The 25,155-nt window shown below is 36.7% G+C and overlaps 1 protein-coding gene across 3 annotated transcripts in view; it reads right to left on the reverse strand.

Moving 5' to 3' along the window:
• Positions 1-386: 386 nt before the first annotated feature.
• Positions 387-25,155, reverse strand: part of cdh8 (cadherin 8) — a 77,884-nt gene continuing 53,115 nt past the window's right edge. For 2 of the 3 annotated variants that reach the window (XM_043245789.1, XM_043245790.1), the window contains exons 4-12: positions 22,906-23,025; positions 20,138-20,305; positions 19,607-19,794; positions 14,163-14,410; positions 10,345-10,481; positions 8,604-8,725; positions 7,897-8,008; positions 3,294-3,545; positions 387-2,565 (exon numbers count right to left, since the gene is read on the reverse strand). In XM_043245789.1, the coding sequence (XP_043101724.1) occupies positions 2,072-2,565; positions 3,294-3,545; positions 7,897-8,008; positions 8,604-8,725; positions 10,345-10,481; positions 14,163-14,410; positions 19,607-19,794; positions 20,138-20,305; positions 22,906-23,025 (1,841 nt within the window). In that variant the 3' untranslated portion in view covers positions 387-2,071. The remainder of the gene's footprint in view (positions 2,566-3,293; positions 3,546-7,896; positions 8,009-8,603; positions 8,726-10,344; positions 10,482-14,162; positions 14,411-19,606; positions 19,795-20,137; positions 20,306-22,905; positions 23,026-25,155) is intronic. The other variant, XM_043245791.1, reaches the window with a different exon arrangement.

Below are 25,155 nucleotides of genomic sequence, written 5' to 3' on the forward strand. Positions count from 1 at the left end.
ATACATAAAAACATATTCTGAGTGAATGTCTACGTTTACCTCAGAAAGACGGACAAAAAACTCGATTGCATAATGGAATACTGCTGGCTGTAGGCCAGTGATGGGATTATGTTCAATAAAATATAAATCCAACAAACTCAAATTCAATGCTTTGCTAGTTCGCCAGAAAAAAAAGCTGTGAATTTGAGCGGGTTTCTCAGCAAAAATTGATAGATGTGCTTAATTTTGTTGAACTTGTGTAATCATTTTAAATCTTTTTTCTTTAAAACTGACAACCCACAAATGGAAGAATCATTTTTATAAAATCAAAAAAGCAGGAAAGAGATCTCAAGTACAGGGATCAGGGCTTGTGACATACTTGACTTAAGAAATGTTACACCCACAAGTATTTATAAAAATATATTTCACAAAGTAGGAAACAATACATGGATATCTTAGATTACAATACAGAGAGTAGCTAATTAAACATACAAGTGTATGAGCATTAAAGCACAGTAGAAAATATGATTTGCATGAAAGACTATTTTATATATACTGTCCGTCCAAGAGAATCGCCATATATCGCATCAATACAAACAGAATATGCACGTAGCTCCAGTGCCAGATCCCCATGTGCAATAGCTAACGTGCATAGACAAAACCTATCACTTCAAAGAAAAGCTAAGAGAATCAGCAATGACTCTATGTACATCTTTTTTTTCTTTTCTTTTTTTTTTTTTTGCTCTAATATCATACAGTGCAGCACATTACGCATGTCTGTTTCTGTATTTCTTTACTCAATGGATTCTGGTTTCTGATTTTAAAAATGGCAGGGGTCAAATATAAACATGAACTAAATGTTCTCAGCTATTGTGCTTAGAATGATCACTGATATCACTGGGTATAGTATGTGAATATATATACACACACAAACAGTGTCAATAGGATATTGACTTCTCTTTCCTGGTCAAGAACAAATCCTCTGTGGATTTCACAGCTCAGTGTAGTTAACGAAAAGCTAAATTCTTTTCAAATTGCGAATAAAAAAAATTGTGATGCAGCAGAATAAAAACAAAGCCAAAGAGGAAAAGCTTGAAGCTTTAAATGAAAATGCTAATAATTTTTTTTTGTACTAAAATAAATAAATAAATAAAAAAATAAAAAGTACAAATATACTCAAACCTGCAGCACAAAACAGACGACTGGCGATGAATATTTATATATTTATATAAAACATACACAATAATGAAGAAACACCATCAATGTTCCAAAAACATTGGAATACGACTGTATTTAATGCTTGCTTTTGAAAAAACGAAGGCCTCATTGTTTCCACAATTCTCTTGTTGTCCTCAACGCAGTCTTACACAGTCTAATCATCTTAGAGTGTGAACCACACTTAAAGCATATGGATACAAAGGGTTGTATAAAGCAAGCCTCGAGGCTTTTCCAGTTTACTCAAGAAATCTGGCCACGTAGTATCAAAGGGTCAAATGCTATCTCAGCAGGCAGATCCTAAAGCCAGTGTGACGTATTTTCATTGCGCTCGCATTTGTTAAACCACACATACATTCATAAGTAATGTAGACAATATATTGCTATTTAGTTTACCTTCTTTTTTTAAGTGTTCCTTTGTCTGATTGGCTGAATGGCGGCAAGAGATCTGTTGTCGCTGGGGAGCGTGTCATTTTGAGGCCTCTGCAGTCCTTTTCCTCCTGCCAAGCCACAGCGGGCTACAAGGTGTCCGAAAGTCCTCTTTCCATCCATTCCTTTCAAGCGACTACCAAGAATCAAGGTTCTGATGCCTCTGGTGGTCACAGTGAACGACAAATACCCAAAATACTGCTAGACACTCAGTGACGGTAATCTAAACTCACACTCCACAAGAATCATTGACCTCCTACTATAGACACTGGTAAGTTCTGACGTTACGATGCACTCTGATGTGGTAGATGACTAATGCTATTAGGTCTCTCTAAGAAGATTTAAAAAAGGCGCCCCCACCCCCTTTTAAACAGCAGTGTCTAACAATCCCCGTAGCATAATACACAAGTTATGTGGACGGAAGCAAAAGGTCCGTTTCGCTTGGAGGTCAAGTCTCTTTGTCGCTCTCGCCCACAGAGTAGAGCTCGCCCAGTCTTCTGAAGCGCGGCCCCCACTCCCTAAGGTAGTCATAGTTCTGGTCCGAGTCCGAGGAGGCCGTTTCGAGGGAACTCAGTGAGCCCGCGATGGAGCCCCTGCCCTCGTAGCCGTAGATTTGGATGGAGTCATACGGTGGAGCCGTGGGGTCGTTGTCTGCCTCGTGAAGCCGTACGTTGATGAATTCATCCACGTCTACTCCGTTCGGACCCGAGTGCTGACCCTGTCTGGGCATGAACTGCAGGTCGGGCTTGATGTCCTTCCTAGGCAGATAACCGTTGATACCATCTGGGTTCTGCAGGGTGGCGATGTCAAAGGCCTCCGTATCCTCCTCCCCACCTCCCTCGTCGTCGTAACGGATGATGTTCTCCCTCACGTCCTCGTCGTCTTTGATGATTAGAGGCTCATTCTTGTGTCTCCTCAGTGTCACGAACAAGACCACGATAACTGAAAGGCACAAGAACATCTGCTTAGTGAGCTCTACCTTAGTCTTGGTTTGATTTTTGGGTCCAACTTTATATGGTGTCCCTAATACCTTTGTACTTACATAGTAACTATATGTTACGTAGAATGTAAGTACACAGTGTAAGTACACATTGGTACATAGTATCTACAGCTCTAATGTTTGTGTAACTACGCATATCAGTGATTGGTGTGTGTAAGTACAAATGCCTAACAGGACATTGGTAACAACACTTTTTGAGTAAGTGTATAAATAAGTATAAGTATAAATATGTAACAAGACTAACAGTAATTTTTGGTAAAGAAAATGTTGCACTTTATATTAAGTAGACAATTCCTATGGATCTATCATGTAATTACAAGTTTGTTACACAGCTGAGTTGCGCTTTACATATAAATTGTGGTTAGTTTCCAAAATGTTACACTTTATATTATGTGGACAGTTACAGCTGTAGATTCTATATACCAATGTGTACTTACATACCTTACTTACATACTATGTACATACTTACATATAATTACATTCCACATACACATCTAGTTACTATTTCAGTACACAGGTATTAGGGACACTTAATATAAAGTGGGACCGATTTTTGTTTTTTATTCGTTTACCAAGTGCCTTTTCCATTCAAATTTTGCATGCAAATCACAGAGTGGATTTTAAATTCAAAAATTAGTAAGGACTAAAAGAGGCAGCTGAAATGACCTACCGAGAAGTAGAATTATACAAGCTAGAATTGCAATCAGAGCTCCCATGCTGAGACCAATGGGTAGAACAAAAGCCTCAACGTTACACGACTGCACAATGCCGTCCCTGCTGCAGCCGCACACCCGGATAGTTAAAGTGTTGGTGCTGCTCATCGGAGGCTCGCCATCGTCAGTCACGACGATGGGAAGGAGGTACGTCTCCTGTTTCTGTCGCCGAAAGGAATCGTGCTTGGCAAGAACGCTGATTGAGTTATCTGGGGAGAGATAAAGTTTGGCTGTGATGTATGAAATCAAAGACAATTCATGCAAGTAAATGATAGGGAAACGACACGCTATTAAATTTACGACAAGACAATGTCTATTCCGCCGATAAATAAACAGATGGATATAAATAGCTTCATCTCTGCTGTCAATCTTTAGGAAAGGCTACGGGAGTAGTGGAAGTGTCTCAGGGAGGCAGACAAAGAAACCGAGCAAAGTATTGGCGCTTCCACTGGAGTTTCTTTTCAGAAGTTGTAACTTCATTATCTGCCCCCTCATACCCCAAGCATATGTTGAAGCTCTCCAGTGTCTCAAGGAGCTCCTTCAGTTGATACGCCGCACAATGTGTCCCTTAAAGCCTTCAATTTTTATTTTTAAAAAAAGAATAAAATCAGCTACTGAGTGAAAGGTTTGATAGTACCTCAGACAGAAACATAATAACCGAGTCCCAACACTCTATTATCACTTAATAGAGTCTTGGGAGAAATCGAGGCAATGTTAGCGTATGCATGTATGTATTTATTGCTTCTCATGAAGGTGAACAGGAAGTTCATCATTTAAAACCACGGAATGAAAGGACATCACGAAGCTCACTGGAACAAATAATGGTAAACTAAACAGGGTCGGAATTTAATTTCCGCTCATAAACATGCTAATGAAAAATGTAAATATGGCTTTCTCTTTGTTTCCCTGAGATCACAAAGCAATTATCTGCAAAAGCTGTGAGCTGATTTATCAATGTAATTAAAGTTCCATATTTTTTATGTGTCATTATGTGTGAAGAACATTATCTTGAACTAATGTATCTTATTTCAACAAACAATACTTGCTGATACACAGTCACTGTTGCTATGTTTATCTGACTATATTTCAACGTGTCTGCGCACAGCTACGGTCAAATTAAATGCTCCTGGGTTTATAGCAAAATAAAGGCTAATATAATCTTCTGGTGGAATATGTGAGTTATTACGTTGTGCTCGAGTACTCAATCTCTGTTTTTTCAGGTCACGATACCCTGAAGCATAACTTTTAGGTCAAGATAGCTTGGTGGTCCTGGCAGTTCCTAGCTCGCATAAGCCTCTCCGTATCACCAACCACCCCAATTACAGCTATCATCACAAACAAACCTTCTCAGCTCAGCTCTAGAGGTCTGGTGTGTGCAGGTGGGAACCATAATAGACTATGTTTGCGCCTATATATCATTACTTTCACATTATCTTTAAACTGAGTGTGAAACTGTGACTGAAAAAAACTGCATGCACAGTGTGGAAAGTTTCACGTGCATGCAGAAAACATGATTAATAGTGTTATGAGCTGAAGACAGTTAAACACAATCCAAGTGTGTGAAATATACTCTTTTCATTTAAGAGTATATAATATACACAGACAGAAACATTGTATCTAAGTAATTGTATCTAATCTAATGTGGGCTAATGGAAATTGTATGTTAAAAAAATAAAAAGCTATAGATACACACACAATTAACCCACATTGGCTAACATTAGCTAATCGTACACATATATATATATATATATATATATATATATATATATATATATATATATATACACGCAATGAATAAATGCATTTTATTTCACCTAGTTTCCAAGGCAACATTTTTCAACTTGATGTACTGAAGGAACTAAAATTAAATTAAATTTGAATAAAAAAAGCTATAAAACATCAAACATGACAAAACACAACTTACTAAAACTTTAACTAAAATTAACATGCAATCAGAAAATGTAATTTAATTCAAAATACTAAGAAAATCTCTAATAGCAGCTCAGTGACACTAAAATACACGCTAAAACTGTTTCTTTATACTTTTTCAAAACAGATAGTCAAGAAAGGCATACAGGTTTGGAATGACATGAGGTTGAGTAAATGATGACAGCATTTTCATATTTGAGTGTACTCTCTTTTTAAGGGATTCTAACAATACACTACACTGCGCTTTTTAATCATGAATCACAAGTAACAACACATACTATGATGAAAAGCACTAGGATATAGCACAACTTTGGACATGCTGTCAAATTGCGGAACAAGTTTTGATGCCAAGCGCGATCAAACACACATGCACACTTACTCACACACACTCACACACACACACACAGCAGAAGAGATGAGAAAGCGGCCTTAGTGCACCAGACGCCTCAGGCTGTGCATCAAAGCCTGGTGTCCTTACAGAGCTTTCTCCTGTCTCTGAGATGGAGTGGCCATCTTTAACCTGAACTCACTCAGGCTGACTCATAATACATGCTGCCTCTCAAGATATCACTGAGATTGTCACTAATGACATTCCGCCTGTCTGCTTCATCTTGCAATTCTCAAGGTCTGTCTTTGTCTTAGTAGTCCATTGTTCAACGCTTTTCCTATCAGTATTGTTTCATCTTTCTTTTTTTTATTTTTCTCTTTAAAATTGCTTTTTTTTTATACCGATCCTCTTTGTGGGTTTCTTGTTCATTGTATTAACAGATATAAAACAGTATGGTTATTATACCTAGCAACAGAATTACTGAAATTATTAAAGAACAACGTGAACAAATTTAAGAATTATTTACGAGCTCCATAGCATTATTTATATAATAATATTCTCTATTACTTTCTATTTATTTTATATTTGAGTAATGTAAAGAGAAGGAATTTTATTATATTACCAAATCCAGTACATGCTAGACATATTTGGAAGCTGTGCTATACAACTAAGTGCAAGCAATTTACAACAACACAAAAATAATTTCTCCTTATCATAAATGTTTTGTTTTTTACATCTTAAAACAAACTGAAGACTGAAATTTTAAATATTAATAATAATCTGCTTTGTACAATAACGTACTCTCATTTTAATAACTTTATCATAACTGATACCAGTTCTTTGTTGTTTGTGTCTTTTGAAATGGCTTTTGTTCGCTGAAAAAATGGTGGTAAAACAGTTTTAACTAAGAAACTGTTAGTGAATTGAACATTTCAAAATTAAAAATAATAATGATAATAATAAAAAAAAAAAAAATATATATATATATATATATATATATATATATATATATATATATATATATATATATATATATATATATATATAAAAAGTAAAATTAAAAGTTAAGCCGAAAGAGTGAAAAATCTTAGTTTTGTTTTATGTATAAAATGTATGCTATTATTATGATTATTCTTATTTTTTTTTATTTAGCTATTTATTCCCTTACATTTATATATAGATTTTTGGTCACTCAACTCTTTACAGAGACTCGGGTGATACACAATTTCTTTCCCTTTCACACTCTTCCTTACTTTCATATTAACTCAAATCATGACTGTCCCTTGGAAGGCAGAGCTCTTTTGATGTAACGTCTGATCCGTCTGGTTCAAAAATATCACGTTTCCTCTTTTTGGTGAGCAGCCAAAACAACAGCTCCTTCAACGGTCAGCCATAAGACCACATGCCAAATGGAACTAGATCAATACAGTCCTCCCTCAAGTCTTCGAAAGCATAGTGCAACACTAGGTTGTGCAGCAAGAACAGCAGGAGCGCAGTGTGAAAAAGAAGGTCGGATAGGTTATACAAAAAAAGAAAGAAAAAAATCAGTGTATTTAGCAAACAAATTTAGAACCATCTGCTGCACAGCCTCAGCTTTGAGTAAGTCACCCTACATCGAGTTGCATCGCTAAACCTCGGCTTGGATTCTGTTCATTTGCTTTCTTTCAAAATGCACTGGGGAGTACAAAATAGCTGATGTCCAGACAATTGTGCATCTGCTAACTTTTGGGTACACTAATTCCACCAGATTTCCCCTTCAAATGCATGCCTCCGGACCGTGCTTGACACACACCGTTTGAGCTTACAGATGTCTTTCTCTCCCTCTCTCGCTGTTCATCTCGTTCTTATTTCCCTGCTGTGTTTCATAGTCATATGTCAGTCTTACCTAAATTGTTGTTTTCTTACATTTTTAATAACAAAACAATGGTGCCAGGATCTCAAGGCAGAACACAGCTACTGTATTGTCTAAGATCTAAATATGGACAAAGCATAACAGAGAGGGAAAATACATAAAAAAAATAAGATAAAACAAATAAAATAAAATAAATAAATGTAAAATTATATAAAAATGCCTTTTACCTTCCCAAAAATAAGACCAATTGCACCAAAATGATTTACAACAACATCAGAGTTTAAATGATATGCAAACTTTTTTTAATGGTGCACACAGTTTCCAGTAATCTTTTGTATTTTGTGAATTTCTTTCCAAAAACCTTAATGATTTCCCAATCCCAGTACATATGCATCACGGTACCGGTGACTGAACATAAAATCGAGGGAAAAAAATGTGTAGACGAACATACCTAAATTGTTTTTGATGGTAAAATTGGGATTGTTGAGCATCTCCAGGCGGTAGTGGAAAGTGTGTCCCTGGGAAGGATTGTCTTTGTCCACTGCGCTGATGGTTTGAATCACCTGTGGACACAGACACAAAGACAGGGACCAGCCATCCATTACTCTCTTTTTGACATCATATGAGGCCAGACACTGACAGCAGCCAACACGAGATGAAAAATCTGTCCCATTCACACATAAAAGTAGAGACCCTAAGCTAAGGGGCGCAGGCTTTGGCAGCCCACTTTTCTGTGCCAAGTCCATCTATATATCTGCCACCCCTGTTCAAGACATGTTCTTTTTCTTTATGATTTACAGCTCGCTGAAAAGCAGGACCCAGCCGTCGTCGCGGTCATTCTTTTCCCCACATGGATGGAGAATGTTCTTACGGTGACTGTGTTAGAGGGCGGAGGATGAGGAAGTACATACTGATACTGTTAGTCACAGACACTGCATGTCGGCTAGAGAGATGCAGGCTCTGACCGGGCCTGAATGGATCTGATTGTTTTCATTTTCTGCAGTAGCAGAGAGAGAGAGTGAGTAGCTAAAAAAGGCCACCCAGGTGTCTCTTACTTCTCTCTCTTAAATCAATAGGCTGTAATTTACCGTGGCTGATCGTTACGGAGGAGCTGCGAGAGGGAGATGCTGCTGGCGGGTCTGATTGATGCCCTCTTACCTGTCCAGGTTTGCCGTTTTCACAAAGGAAAGCTTCGTATTCGGTGGCGAACTCAGGGGCGTTGTCGTTTATGTCCAGCACTTTGATTGCCACTATAGCTCTGGAAATCTGGCTGTGGTTTCCTAATGTGAAAAGAGACAAGCTATTAAAACACTGAAAACAGGAGTGCGGCGGCCAAATATAGAAGGCAGCTATTGCAAATCCCAGGTAAATACAATGACCCAGTTATTTTCGGTCTCTTTCTGTCTCACAACTATTTCTTTTGCTCTCTTCCTCTCCTTTTTTTCTCCCGTCCTCTGGGTTGATGGAGAGACAGATGAGACGCAGCATCAGTCTGAGCTTTAGACATTATCAAGTATGCAAAACAGGATTACGGCAGGGAAAAAAACTCATTCAAAGTGCTTTTAAAATCCCCTGTACAGGTGCATGTTTTATACATGAAGGTTAAAAAAATGAATATTAATAAAACGGTGGCAGCTGAAGTCTAGAAGACAATAAAGGGCAATTTAATTAGATTAACTTTTCATTGGAATTATTCATTGGCAGTAATTCGCAGTCCCTTTTGAGGACCCATGTAAATGATTGTATTTAATTAGGGTTGCAACCGCTGACTTTTAAAGCAATTATCTATTCGTTTGGCTTTAGCACATGACATGGTACCTTAACAGCTTACGGGTAATTCAGGGCTGCTTTTTCATACTGCTGTAATGTGTGACACTTAGAACAGCAAACAGCATTTGAAATGCATTTGACCTGTCAATTAATTTCGCTCCTTGATCACTCTTACTTAAAAAAAAAAAAAAAAAAGAAAGAAGCTCATGAGCCTTGACCAGACGTTTCAACATAATGCAGTAGCGCAGATTCATATTCATAGCCATGCCGTACAGACATTTTTGTTCAAATTCTGTTTCACCAAAGGCATTAGCCAAAAAAAAATCCAGATTTGTTGGTCATCATGTTAAAACACTGGGAAAGATGAACATTTTGCACGCTTAACTTCACATGCAATGTTGCTATCTGAGGAGCCCTTAAATAATTCAGTTTATTCAGCTCTTTGAGCTCAAAGACATCTTATGTTAATTGTATATGACAACATCAGTATTTTTTCCTCCTCCAGGGAAAGATTTTTGGCTCCAGTATCTGAATAATGTAGCTGTACATGCCAATCAAAATGAATCTCGAGGTTTATGGATGGCTTGTGCAGTGTTTATTTCTGGTCCACAGCTTGTGTTTAATAAGTTCTTTATCCAGTCAACAGATGTTCTTTTATCTGTTATGTACAGCAAACAGCTCTGGCGTGAGTAGAAATTACTCATTAGATGCCCATGAATTGACTGCTGAGCTGTTTAATTCAGTAAAATCTCTGTCTTCGGTTTCTGAGAGGAAACTTTAGCACCTTAAAATCTGTCGACGGCAAATTAGTACCTGAGGTGTAAGGTAAAGCTTCTATTACATTAGCTCTTATGGTTCATTTATAGTTAGAGCCCAGGTTTTGGCCTTTTTATCTTAGTGCCTTTATATACCTGCATTTGTTTCTTCGTTGTAAATCCTGTTACATAATTAGCAAAGATGTTAACTGCCATGTGAAATTTTTATTGGTCTGAAGTGCCTCTACACAGATTTTAACGATCTCTTTGCACATTACTGTAACAATCTCTTTGATATTGTTATATAATCATTTCGAAACATAAAACATTTAATGTTTCAATCGAAAGAGGAAGAAAAAGAAAATTGCACTTACGAACTTCGGTGGCTGTCACGGTGATGTTGTGCCACATATCCGTCTCTCGATCCAGAGATTTAGCTAATGTGATCTTCCCGTCATCAACATTAATGTTGAACTGCCTCTCTAAATCTGTGTGTCTATCGATAAAATACCTGTACAGGAAAAACAAAGAGAAAGAGAGAAAATAAAATCCTTTTAGTGCATGAGTTAAAATGATCCAAAAAGTTATCTCTTTTGACTGTAGACGAAAAACAGAGAAAGAAAAAGAGATAAATCCTTTATTACACAAGTTAAAATGACATCATAAATCGTTTAAATTTTATTTCTGAAGATATACTTTTGATCATAGTTCAAAAAATCTGAGATTTCACACAGAAATATATAACATTTATATTCAGCCTTGTTCTTATGCACCTATAATTTACTTTACGTGGAAAAATCAGGGTAAAGTCTACTTTGGCATTCTCTCAAATAAGACTGTGAAGTATAACATTTAAGAAGGCCCAAGTGGATAAGGAATGAGTTGTCAAATTTAAAAAGAAAAAAAAAAAGAAAAGAAATAATTCATCGGTCTGGATATTGAACATGAGGAAAATGTTCAGCCGTGGTAGAGATCCTGAGACTGAGGGTGGAAGTCCAGGAGGAGTGCTCTGCTGCTGTGCAGGCAGCCAGACAGCATTCCCACCTGGGAACAGTCTCCAGGAGGCTGAGTGGATTTCAGTCAAGCTCTGACAGCTCCACGTACCACCGAGAGACAGACCCTGAAATGTTCTGCTATGTGTCAATCAAACTGACAAAGTCGGAGTGGGGAATGTAGTGGGAGAAAAAACAGAAACAAACAATCAAATCTGTAATTAATTATTCCGTGGGATTTTTCAAGGGTGAAAAAAAGAAGGGAACAAAAACATTTAAAGGGTCAAAGGTTATTTTGATGAAGTGCGTAGTTTGGATTTTGATATTTTGCGTTTACGGTGATAAACTCCTCATATCAAAAAAAAAAAGACGAATTTACAGGCTGATTAAAATACCTTGTTTTCATAGACAGACATTTCTGAAAACAAAAATGTATTATAATTTTTACATTTATGAAAAGTATATATTCAAATATGTTGATGTACATCATCAGTGTATATTACTATATTGTTTATAACTCTAAGGGCCAATCCACATCTTACACGTTAATATAATTAAGGGTAGCAAAAAACGGCATTTAATTAGAAGTCACTCAAAAAAATAATCACATATGAAGTGCATGTTGTTGATTAGTATTACTCAGCAGCCCTATTTGCTTATGCAATTATACCGCAACCTGAGGACTCTAATGTAAATCTAATGTACATCTCTAATGTGTGAACATTTGATTAAATTAAGCAATGAATAAAAATGACAGAATTAAGTAAATGTAGAAAGAAGAAGTAGAATACAAAGAGTAGAAGAAGAAGAAATAGTTTTTGCGATTTTAATAATCCTATTTTTATTTACACATCTTTTTTTTCTTCTTTCTTTTTTTTCACTAAAAAAAGCACAGGATAGAACATGTTCTCTAGGCCTTTTGCCATGTAGTTATTATGTCGAGTAAAAGAGTAATTAAGAGGAGTTTCGCAGAAGCACAATTTATTCCACTGTACCAAATATTTTCCAGTAGGCTGCACTCTGTAAATGTGCAGTAACCGAAACGAATGACTCTGCCTCCTCTATAAGTAAAGCGTACATCCGTATAACACAATCGCCATCAAGAGCAGTCACCACATATTAGCATATGTTAGATATCAGGTGCCACAACAAGATCTGGAGCCAGAGGGACTTCTGTCAGAGAAGGTTAAAAGATCCCCACTGATTACACTCACACTTCTTTTGACAGATAGACAATACTCCTAACAGGGCTAATTTGAACTTGGACTCAGCTTGGCACCATTTGATGCACGTCAGTTTCACAATAACAAGAGAAACCCTGCAATCTTATAAGGAGAGAGAGAGAGATGGAAAGGCTGAAGGTAGGAATGGTCTGAGAGGTCAGACTGATGTGAAACAATGTTTCTGTGAATTACTGTTTCCATGTCGAGCTGCGATTAAAACTGACATTTTCATTTAACCAGAGTCCTTTAAAAGCCACACTTACACTCTTTTTTTATTTTATTCTTGCCCGTTTCACCTTGATTGCTTCTGCCATTGATGTGACAACCACACCGATATGCACAATTAGCTGTATTCAAGCAGAAATTTTGTCATTTGAGGTGAGGTCTAGTTATCTTATTTCTGTATGAAATTCAGCATGGGTTATTTGCAGGATAAAGTCAGTAATCTTTTTAAATTCTTTTCAAAATCAGGTTTCTTATTTACTAAGTGGCTTTTACCTTTTAAAATTACTTCAACAGTTCTGCTTCTTTTGGGAAGACATGCAGCCCTACCACTTTATGGTTCAGAATTCAGCAAAAAAGTCAAACAACCGAAAATCGTTTGATCGTATTAGAAAAGATAATTTATCTCTTAATGCTTTAAACTACTTTGTGATGTTTAGCTTAACACAATCTTCTCGATGGCCTCAGGATAGAAGAAATTCATCACACAAAAAGCCAGCATGTCAGACCAGACAAATTCGGGGAGGAAGAAGGAAAAAATAAAAATTAAAAAATTCACACTTTGGGAACAAATGCCATAGATTTTCTTCCTAATAATGCAAACTGTGCACAGATGTCACAGCTGGAACATTTAAATCACTCTGAAATGATTATACCTCATATTTTGAAGCGACAGCTCAAGGAAATAGCTATGAAATACAAAGTGACATAAACAAGTACACTACAATGTAGAACAAACGCCTATTGTGCAAAAGAGAGACATGGAGATTGGATTTCTTTTTTGAAATGAAACTTGAATAGGACTTTAATATAAAATATTGGTAGTATATGAAATAAAAATGATTAAAATCAAACATACTCTTAAGGCTAACCATCTTTTTAAGGCTGAAGAAAAATGGTGTTAACACTTTTTAGAACTTTATACTTTATTTGTCATAAGCCACATTGTCACTATTTTGATCCATTTAATAAGACTAAAAATCAGATGTGGCAGAGCAGCATTTACTATGAACTGAGCTGCTCTGAGATGCTAAAAACACACAGGATCATGAGCTGCTTATGCATAAAGTAACACAGCGGCGCGCTTCACTTTGAAACGCACAGAGCATATATTTAATTAAAACACAGCCTTTGCAATATAATAATCCACTAAGCCATTTCGATTTTATTTCGATATATTGCACATCCGTGGAATAAATATATCACACACATGAGAACGTTCACTTGGTGTAAACTCCATCGCTGCGTTGAAACCCAATCTCTGATTTCTTCCCTGCTCCCAGTTCCCCGTGTAATTACACAACCTGTTGCATGTTGTCCCTGAAACATCGCAAGTCACTGGAGAATTAATGGAATGCTAGGTTGGACTGAGAGAAATTGGCTGTATAACCTATACTGAAGGTGCCCTTGTAATTTTTCAAGTAGGAAGTCACAGAAGTGAAATACATCAGTGAGAGGAAGGGGTGGAATCTTATTGTGTCATTGTCCTATCTCTCTCCCTCTCGCTTTCCCAGTACAACCAATTCTGTTGAGGTGAGAGCTCCATTTAGTCTGAATGCAAATGCACCTCTACAGGCAATTTCATCAGCAGCGTTTAATGGCTGGCAGGATGCAGCGGTGAAGGAGCACTTGGATATTAGATTGATGCAGAAGCTTGAGCTTGATCTTCCCTTGGTTTAATGAAGAAGTTTTTTTGGCCTAATTTCGCCAAGGAGGACAACAGAGGTCACGTGGGCTAGAAATGATTGCCTTTACCTGACTTGGCTGTGTGTGGCATCCTGGTCTCTTGCCGCTACCGCTCCTATGACTGTGTTGATCGCAGCGTTTTCATGCACGTCGAAGAGATAAGTGGACTTCGTGAAGACAGGGGGTTCGTCCGCATCCTCAACGACAACTTTGACCGTGGCCTGGTCCATGTAAGGCCCACCAGTAATCGAATCGGCGCGTATGTTGGTCGCCACCACTGTTAGGTTGTAGGATCTTTTAGACTCAAAGTCCAGAGGCTGGAAAATAGAGAAAAAGGAGATGTTTATTATTAATGGGCACAAAAACAAAGACAAACAGTTTTTGCTGGTTTTAGCGGACTCAGTTTGCTGGGCTTGCAGGACTGACTGTAATTGCACCTCCCACCTTGCAACGGATAAGATTTAAGCTGCTGCGAGCCCAATAGCAGGGTGAACAAAAATAATATTTAGTGGCAATAACCACACTTTCACCTGGAGCGTGGGATGTGTTATTAATTTGTGGCAGAGACAGCATGTGTTTGGGATTTAAATGAGGCTGCAAATAAGGTTAATCTAATGGAAACACAAGGACTGCATTGCAAATTGTTAAGAAATCATGAAAAATACAATTTGTGTGTTTGTGTTGTCTGAAAACAAAATTAATCCTTGCCCACAATACCATGACGTTAACATTGTTAATGTATTCTCTGAGGCAATTATCCAATGGTAAGGTATTATTGAAGTAGCAGATAAAATACAATTTGGGAATTATTTGTACTCCAGGATAAATATTTGTGATTTCAGTGTATGAGGAAAGCCCCCATGTTCACCCCACCTGTGTACGCACATGCCACAGTAAAGAAAACATGACACAGAGAGCAGTTTTATATTTTCACCTCTGTTTCTCCATTGTGTTCTGAATCACATCTCTCGCTACCTCATTTGAACTCGAAAAAGGGCTCAAGTCTCCCCCTTTTCTCTTTAATTAACAGAAACTAAACCAGACCTGACTGCTGAAGTATACATGAAAAAGAAACAAGCTATAGGAATTAAGTACTAGAATGAAGCATTTGTTTATGTTATCAAAAAAAAAAAAGAAAGAAAAAAACAAAAGCCTCTGTCCCACAGGGGAGGTCAGACGGACACTGGAGCCGGGCCGAGAGCAGCCCCAGCTGGGAGAGAAGAGCAGCTGGAGTTCCTCTATCAGCACACTTTGAAGTCAGTGCGGCTGACAGCAGGGGACCCGGATGAGAACAGCCCATGTACCTCTGTCTGCTGCAGCCCACAAAGCTATTGGGAGGAATTTATTTCATTTTATTTTCACCCCTCCCTTGCTACTACCGTCATGTCGAGACAGAGAAAAAAAACACAGGCGGTAAAAAATGTTCAAAAGTATTCAGACCCTTGGATAGTCTTGTGGGCTATTTGACTATATAATAAAATAAAATATATAAATAAATAAAAATGTAAAAACAAATAAATGTTGTTTGTGCTGGGCAGCATTGTGCAAATAATTTCTTTATATTAGTCATTTAAATCATTTAACAACAACCCGTGTTTGACTTAGAAACTAATTTTTGTTAATTTATTTCAATCTGTAATTGGAGGGGTAGTGTATATACTGACATACTTTTTTAATTCATTGCTTTCACTATTAGGCTTTCTGTCAACTCCAGATGTGCTGTCACAAAGTACTTCTTTTGTGCCATCTTCTTGTACAGCACAGCGTAATACAGAGCTCTTGATATGGTTGACTGGTGCACCTTTACTTCATTCTCTACTCCTTAGCTCCTTCAAAGCTATTCACACAGAATTCTAAAACTTTATGACCCTTTCCCATCAGTCCTCTCTCTTCCAATAATTTCCTGTCTTTTTCACCACTAGTTCTAATAAAAGATTGAAAGCATCTAAATACAATAAATGTTTCAGAACAGAAAAATAAAGAAATCACTGAGCTACATTTCTATGTAGCACCCGGAACTCTTTAAAATGGAAAATAGGGGGAAAGTAGGTTGTGCAAATAACACTGAACCTTTCAGTAGGACTTTACAAGCAAAAGTGTCCCTATGATGTAAAATTTAGAACAAGCTGCAGTCTGGCACCTTGCTTGCTTTGGAAAAGGTCAGTGCTGTTCGAGACTATTGAATTTTGGTGACAGTTCATAGAGTTTTATGTCTTAAATATAAATAAATAAATAAATAAATAAATAATATATATATATATATATATATATATATATATATATATATATATATATATACACACACATATATATGCGTAAATAAAATCTGAACATCTGAAGAGAAAGAAAGCAAGAAAGAAAGAAAGTTCTGACTATAATATATGCATGAAAATATGTTTTGCTAAAATATGTATCACTCCCATTTACGACAGCATATATAAAAATGGGTAAATGAAATCTGAACATCCGAAGAGAGAGATAGAAAGAAAGAAAATAAAGTTCTCTTTTACCATGCAACATGCTTGAAATGTTACCATTTAATTGTAGTCGAGATTTTAGAGAACGCCATTCAAATGCAGCTTTGCATATTGGCAAGACTGAAACAAGCTCCTCTCATCTCAGACACTGCAAATCTGTTCCATCTAAAAATATCATGCCAACACCTCATTCTTTTGATAGTCATGCATGCCATTTGACTCTCTACAGTGAAATTGGCACTTCTGCATCCCTCTGGGTCTCCATTTTGGCACTCATTGTGCGGAAAGGCCCGAATATGACTACGGCTGTCACTTGACCTCCGTCGTTACCAGATGATGCAGTTCAGGCTTTCATGTAGCCTGAACGCATACTAAACCACACGGCTGTGACTGATTTTACCACATATAAATATATGTTTAAAAGCATCTAAAAACTCCCAGCACGGTGTGAGTGTGTTTACAGGGACATTTAGAAGCATCAAAGATCAGCAGCGGGGGAAGTACAGCAACCCTCTTCACCACCACAGCCTGCATCCTTTTACAACAAAGCAGTATCTTGACTGTCTGAGCCTGTGGCATCTCACCCAGATCAATATGTTTAACCTTGCTACAAAGGCTCCTTGGTCATGACCATTCGATATTTAGCAGAACTTAAATCAAAATTTAATTGTTGGTGAGGGCTGCGTCGGCCAACTTGCTGCAGATAATATTTGGCACACGTCGACTCAGCACCAGAGCCTGGGGAAAATCTGTATCTGCGCACAGTGGCAGGTGGAAAAAATTGAAGAAAAATAAGGGTTGTGTGCTTTACAAGCTTGTTCTGCTCTCCTGAACTCAGGCACCGTCTGGAGGTATAGAGGTTAGCGGGGAGTGGGCTGTTGATTGCCTGTTTTTCTCATGCAATGCCATCCATCATGCTATTAGTAATGCAGACAACAGATTCCAGGCCAAGTGCTATGGGATGAGAAGACGAGGAAAAACAGGCATGCCATTACGCATTCAGCTGCGAGAGACCTGGGACAAACCGAGTAACTGCTTTTTTTTATTATTATTTCTCGCTTTGTCTCTGGATTTTCTTCCCTTTCTTTTACGTGAAAATGATCATATTCAAGGGGTATTTACTGTCGAGGGTGTAAGAGTACATACATTTGTGCCAAACATTTTTGGATGGGTCTTCCAGTTCATTATGGATGTGTATTTTAACCACTACACGAGAAGTGCTGTGTATATGAAATTAACTTCATATATAAAATTCTGTTTGTAAGGTATATCAATATGTTTTCAAATAAGATATAGGAGGTATAGATCAATACAGTTCATTTCGATATACTTTGATGTTGCAAAAGTATCTTAAAATTTAAGCAGGGAATGGAGTGAGCTGCTGTGGGGAGAAAAAAAAGGTCTTAAAACAGGTCTTCAAATCTGTTACGACATTCAGCTGCATTTATGACAGCAACTGCAGTATGAAGAATGTTCTCACTGTTTCATTTGAAAAAACTACTATATATATATATATATATATATATATATATATATATATATATATATATATTTTTTAATTATATGTAATTTAAATGATTATTATTCATTATTTATTTTATTTTATTTGTATTATTTATTTATTAATTATAACACTTAAAAAAAACCCATAAATGTCTGCATCTAAAATGCACAGGAACAAATTACAGACAACTGTGGCTAAGGAAATTGTAACAAACTGTTGAATAAGGCATGTAATATGTTTAATTCTGGTATAATTCTTCTTATTAATAGAGATCATGCCCAAGTCCTCGAGACTAATTGCCACATGACATACTCATTATGTTGCTTATATCATAATGTGCTCAGACTTGTGATCACGTACACTTTTAACGTTGTATATGTTAGACATGTAATTGAAAATAAATAGCAAATTTATTATGTATATAATCCCATATTTTTGTTACATTTTCCGTGCAGAAATGTTGCCGCACAGTTGCAAAGTAGATGTTCCTGTAAGATAAAAGGGCTTCATTGTCCTCTCATCCACCATGAAGGGTTCTTCATTTGCATACAATGGCCATTCCATATGCAAATATACGCAGCTACAAAAGAGCTGAGAATTGAGCACAGAAAGTCAAGGGGTTCAGAGTTACAGTAGTTCTCAAACCTCAGAACACCTGGACTGCAGTATTACTTCCAATTTTAGTTGTATACAAGGACTCTAAGTGTGCAATTTCAGCTGTAAAAAATATGTCTAAGAAAATCTAGTAGTTATTGCAAAAAAAGAGTACCCAGCAGGGGTCAGACACCTTCGCCATTTGTTACATTTATTTTATTTTAGGTCTGTATTAAAAAAAATATTAAATAAATAAAATAAATACTTCGCTGCTAGCACTTCCATGTCAGTCTACTGTAACTCTTGCAACCTGTAACCTGTATTATTTTGTTACGAGCTGAATGGGAAGCCAAACGCTATTTTCTTCACTATTTGATCAGGTGATAGGCCACAGTTTGTTCTGCTGTATTTGTTGCTTTTTGCTATAAATAAAGTTACTGCTATCTTTTTTTGAGTTTTGTAACACAATCGTTTTTATCCACTACACAAAGCAGAATGACTGTAACCCTAACAACATTATAATTATACAAAAAGATGCACTCAGCTTATCACCGCATGACACATAACTCATTGGGAACAACAAACACAACAACACCAGTGAATATAATGTAGCCAACCTTAAAAAGAGTAAAACACTGAACACTAAGGCGGTAATTTGCATAATTAATTAATTTGCATGATTAATTCTTTCTTTTTGGAGGGTATGGCACAGTGTTTGAAATTACATTTGAAATGGCACGCCGTGTCAAATAGGTTTCCGACCCCTGCAATACATACTGAGAGGTTCTGTCTCTGCAATATTAACAGTCATTTGTCATCGGTAATGAGCCACTTTTCATATTTTTCACAATATGCAGCCCAGTGATGATCCTGTAACAGACAGTTTACAACTGTTATAGAGTCCCTATGGCACATTAAGCCGACTTTTCTGGTCTTACCTTCTTGAGTCTGAGGATTCCCTCTTGTGTCTGAGCATCAGTGACAATCTCAAAGACATCCCTCTCATCTCCACCTATGATGGTGTAAGTTGATTTAGCATTTTCCCCGATGTCTCTGTCATTCGCTTTTACTCTTCCTCCAGGTTTCCCGATGACAAGATCCTCAGGAATAGTGAACTCATAAGAGCCTTTAGATATGAAGTACAAGAACATAGGAGATCTTGTCTATAAGGTGACAAACAACTTAAATACTAGGCAACAATTTGTAAACATTTTTTGGGGAAAACCATCTGTTTATTTAAGGCTTTAGAAGTATTTTTCACAGTTGGTTTACGTTGACTAATGTAGTTAACTAATGCTAACAAATGGAACCTTATTTTAAAGTGTTACCAGATTTGCTGATAGCAATGAAAACGGTCAGTTTTGATTTTATTAATGCATCCTTGCTGATTAAATTTCAAAATAAATCTTACTGACCCCAAACTTTTGAACCGTAGTATATAATAGTCAATAAAAGAGGGTCTCTCTTACCCTTTGAGAACTTTGGTGGGTTATCGTTGATATCAGTAAGAGTGACTGTCACAGTGGTGGTTCCTGACAACCCACCCATGTGACCTCCCATGTCTTTTGCTTGAATGACAACAAGATACTCTTCCCTCATCTCACGATCCATCCCTGCCAGAGCCACCCTAATGATTGCTATAGCAATAACAATAAATACATCAATTTGCATATAATAATTACATCTTATAAAGAACAAAACAACAAAATAATGCATTGAAACTCATTGAAATACATAAGAATATGCTATTCAAATTGAACATGGTCTAAATAAACATGCTGTTGTACATTCTGAGGTTTGCAGTTTGCAAAATCTGTTAGCTCTTCCCTTGTCCTTGACACCCCGACCAGTTTACTGTGTGCCACGCATTGCCTGGGCTGCTTTCATTTGGCATTGCAAATTAGCTTGTTTGTTTGCTGAGGACTTGTCCCAGCACCTGGAGTCATTTATATTCCGACTGAATGCGAATTATGCTGTCTGTCTCTTATAATCTTTAATACTGTATGCACCATCATTGATTTATAAATAAATAAAAACCCCAAAACGCCCATAGGTAATCTACTCCGACAATAAAAACCGAAGTATAATAAAATGAAAGATTCTGTATTAAACTGTGTTGTCAAACAATTCATCACGATTAGTCGCATCTAAAATAAAAGGTCTGCATATTATATATAACATTACGTTTTTGTATTAAATATGTTTCTGTATGATATAAATGATGTATTATGTATACGTAGATACAAGTAAATATTTTCGAAAATATATGCTGTATGTGTGTGTTTATATATACATTATAAATATACATAATGCACGCATTATGTAAACAAAACCTTAATCACAATTCACAGTTTGACAGCACTAGTACTAAATAAAAGCTATGACACATTCATTTATTTATTTGCCAATAATGTGGCTAAATATATTTTTAAAGCATCCGGTCTTATTTTTCCTTTTCATTGCAGATGTTTTGCACTTTTTCTTTGGCTATAGATTGAGATTTCCCGCCATTTAACACTATCCTTTCATCTTAACCCCAGACGTTTCGCCCCAATTCACACCACGACCACGGTTTTTACCATCGTGGAGGCGATTCCCACTGCAATTTGCAAGTCTTATGTCTCTATGACGTACAACAAGCTTAAGCCCTGGGAAATCACCCTCATCCTGATGAAGTCACTTGCTGAAGTGACAAAACCTATTCGTAAACAGAAAAATATGCTACGCTGTACATTCTGTGAGACCGGATGACTGAGAGTCTTCACAGACGTGCAATCTTACACAATCAATTAAGTTTTTGTATAAAGAATGGAAAACTATAATAAGAAGCGACTACATTAAAGAGATTGTCAAATAATAGAAGTAAAGAACTAAGGAAACAAAGGCATTCTACAGGAAGAAAGGTAAGAGCGTTGTAGGACCAGCTCCGGTTCCATTACGCATGAATAATTCACAGCGTGCATTCATTGTCTGCTAGACTTTTTTTTTATGCTGCACTTACATGTCTTTGTTTCTTGTTCTGTCATGGAGACCAACAGACCAGGATAATTTCAGCGAACTAAGGAGGTGCATTTTTAGAGGTGAAGTGCTCTGATTGTCAATAGGAATACGGAAACGCAGGCCTCCCTGCGTGCTGGATGTAGATGTGTGTGCGCGCCGCACGCATTGCAACGCTGCAAAACTCATTTTATTGTCATCCTGATTTATCATTATCTATTCAAATGAATTCCTGATGATCACAGAAGCGAGGCAACACAAACATTCATTTCCATAGGTATTTGGAGGTTTACTTTCCTTTCGTTTATTTATTTATTTAGTTTTTTTCCTCTTTGCAAGCCATTAACCAAGTAATGAATTGGTGCATGATGTTTACTTATTTATCAAGTGTGTCTCATTTCCTACGAGGTGTTGGAAGTGTCAAATGGTTTCTAATGGTTGTTTTCCCTTTACCTCTTATTTTTCATTAACATTCATTAAAACATCTGGCTCACTTGAATAAGCCATCTGCGTGTGTTCGGCAATCACGCAAACCACGCACGAAGCACCTCAATTCGGGCTTTTGCACCTTCTCTCGACCATTTGCATTTTTAGACAAAGCTGACAGTGAGTGATTGGAATGCACGGGGTTATGAAGTGCACAAGGTGTTCTCGTGAGTAAAAAAAAAAAAAAAAAAAACAGTATTGATATTTAAAGTCTGTTCATTTAATATGCACATACAATTTGGACAGATACAGGACTTGTTTATTGTCTGTTGTTTTTCCAAATTACGCGCTGTTCATTTCCATCTCATTGCTTATTAATGTAATTTCACCATTATTTAATCATGTTGCTTACAGACACACTGTTAACAAGTCAGCTGAAAATGCAATTAGGGAAAAAACAAAGTCAAGGTTGAAAAGGAAGCAGAATGCAGATGGAATTCAAAGATAGCCCTGTCATTTAAATCAGAAGCCGCAAATTGCTTTGTGCGCTATTACAGAACAAAATCAGCATCTGCATGTGTCCTTCAGTTAAAATGATCTTGTTTATTTGGTCTTTCTCTAATATTTATTTCCTGTCTCCCATAACGATGATCATAATAACAATGATTACAATAATAAATGATCTAACACCTAAAACTCGTCTTGGTACATGAAGGGACATTCATCTTACACCTATTTCTAAGCATAATAACAAGCTTGTTGAGTCATTTGAATGATTCATGACCATCTGGACATTGTGGATTGATTAACTTACCAGTGGTTTGGTCGATGGAGAAATAAGGTTGGCCCTCCAGAATGCTGTAGACCAGTCTGGCACTGTTTCCATACACCGGGTCGTCCGCGTCGGTTGCGGTTACTCTCGTTACTGATGTACCTGCGGAGCAGAAGAGAAAGCAATCTTCTTCAATAAACAAAAAATGACTTGGAATGAACAAATAAATCAATTATTTCCATTTACCGCACCACTGTGTCCACGTTCTGAACTTGAAAAAAAACAAAAAAACACATATATATATATATATATATATATATATATATATATATATATATATATATATATATATATATATATATATATATCTTCTTTTCTCTCTCTCTCTCTCCCTACCGATGTTTCAATAATACCTCTGGCCATGGTGTAAGAGCTTCTGTGGAATAAACTCATAAAAGTGTGTTTTGTTGTTCAGATGTGCACAAGCGCTCGCTCACGCTGTGAGACTTCCACGATGAAAAAACATCACAGCTCCAGGCCTTAACAAGATCAAAACGAAGAAAGTCAGACAAACAAACAATCCATGCTGCTCTCCTAACCTCCTCTTCATTAACCCATGGCTTGGATGAATTGAGAAGAAAGAGGAAAAATAAGAAGCACAAAAAGAGACGCACAAAGAGAGAGTGAGAGTGGGAGAGAAACTGAGACGCTAATGCTAAACAGCTCACTGACAGTGCAGATGGTGTGGTAATTGTTTGTAAAGCATGTTCCACAGCACTCTGACAGCTTGGTAAGCGTCTGACCAGCAAGCGTGCCTGCGCTGCAGCTACAGGTATCTGGAGCTGTCGGAAACAACAAGAAAAACGTTCACTGCAAAGACTGGGATGTGCACGGCTTGATTTAGGCCGAAGTGAAGGTGCATCTCTTACTCTCCCTGAAGCAACACAAAGTGAAGCCCTGATGACTCGACTCCAGCGAGGAATATGAGGTACCACAACTGTCCTTGAGGGAAAGCAGCAAAAAAAGCAAGTGTTAAAAGACACTTACACTAAGGAAACTATTGAGGTCGAGCAACAAGGATTTTTTGACGAAAGATGACGAAATCTAAGAGAGTTATATTCAGTATTCAGTATGATATGACGATACTAATTTAAGGATGGGATTTATTTTTCATCTAAATATGAAAAAAAGGTATGTTTTCTGAAGTATGATTAAGATTTATTTTAGAAAGCAACTTGTCATACTGTTCTATGATATTTGTTATTATTATTTTTTATTATTATTACTTCTGTCAAATTAATAATTGTGAATATTTTGTGTGTCTCTATACATAATAAATATACACAGTACATATATATATATATATATATATATATATATATATATATATATATATATATATATATATAGTAAAAATCATTTTTTCTGGTTGCGATTAATCGCAAATTAGCATAACTTTTTCTTTTTGGGAAAATATGATTCCCAATGATCACAGATTTAATAGATTTCCGCAGGCTACAGCTGCAGAAATCTTTTAAGTCTGCGTGCACTGGGAATCATATTTTCTCAGTGAATATGACATAAATATATCATTACGGCCCACTGGATATAGCGCAGCATAGTTTGAAATCAAGGACATAAAGATTGTCAGTCCTGTCCATATCGAATTTGCACAGACGGACCGTCACACACAGAGTACACACATTTTCTGCAGGCTACAACGCACACTTTAATAGATCAGAAGAACAGCTGGATTGACAAAGATTGTGAAATTAAAGCTTTTTCCACAGTCAACTTTTTTGTTCTACATTTGTGTCTAAAAAAGTAACCTAACAAACATTATAATGGGACTCTGTCCCGCTTCTGATACTTATCAGCAAAACAAAGGAAAAAATAAATAATGTAAATAATTAAAGGCACACTATACGTAATCGTTGGCACTCTAGTGGGTAAAAAAACTACATGCATCTTGCGGATGAATGCCACTTCTCTATATATATGGAAATGACGAGTCATTCAGATACTAGGCTACTCAATGGCGAATGTTGTCCCAGCAGGTCTGAAACAGTCCTAATATAAACACTTATTTCAGATAACTTCAGTGATTCTAGACAAGACAAAAACAAAGTTTAAGAGATGGATTCATTATGCTCATTATAAGCATTCTGTAAATGAAGAGTTCATTTGTAAAAACAGATCCATTTTTAACAATTTTCTAAAATTAAAAAAACCCACATTGTATTTATGTTGTTAATATGTTGTTAATTACTCTTAACAAATCTGGTTAATAAT

This window comes from Puntigrus tetrazona, chromosome 7, assembly GCF_018831695.1.
Source record: "Puntigrus tetrazona isolate hp1 chromosome 7, ASM1883169v1, whole genome shotgun sequence".
Taxonomy (NCBI): Eukaryota; Metazoa; Chordata; class Actinopteri; order Cypriniformes; family Cyprinidae; genus Puntigrus; species Puntigrus tetrazona.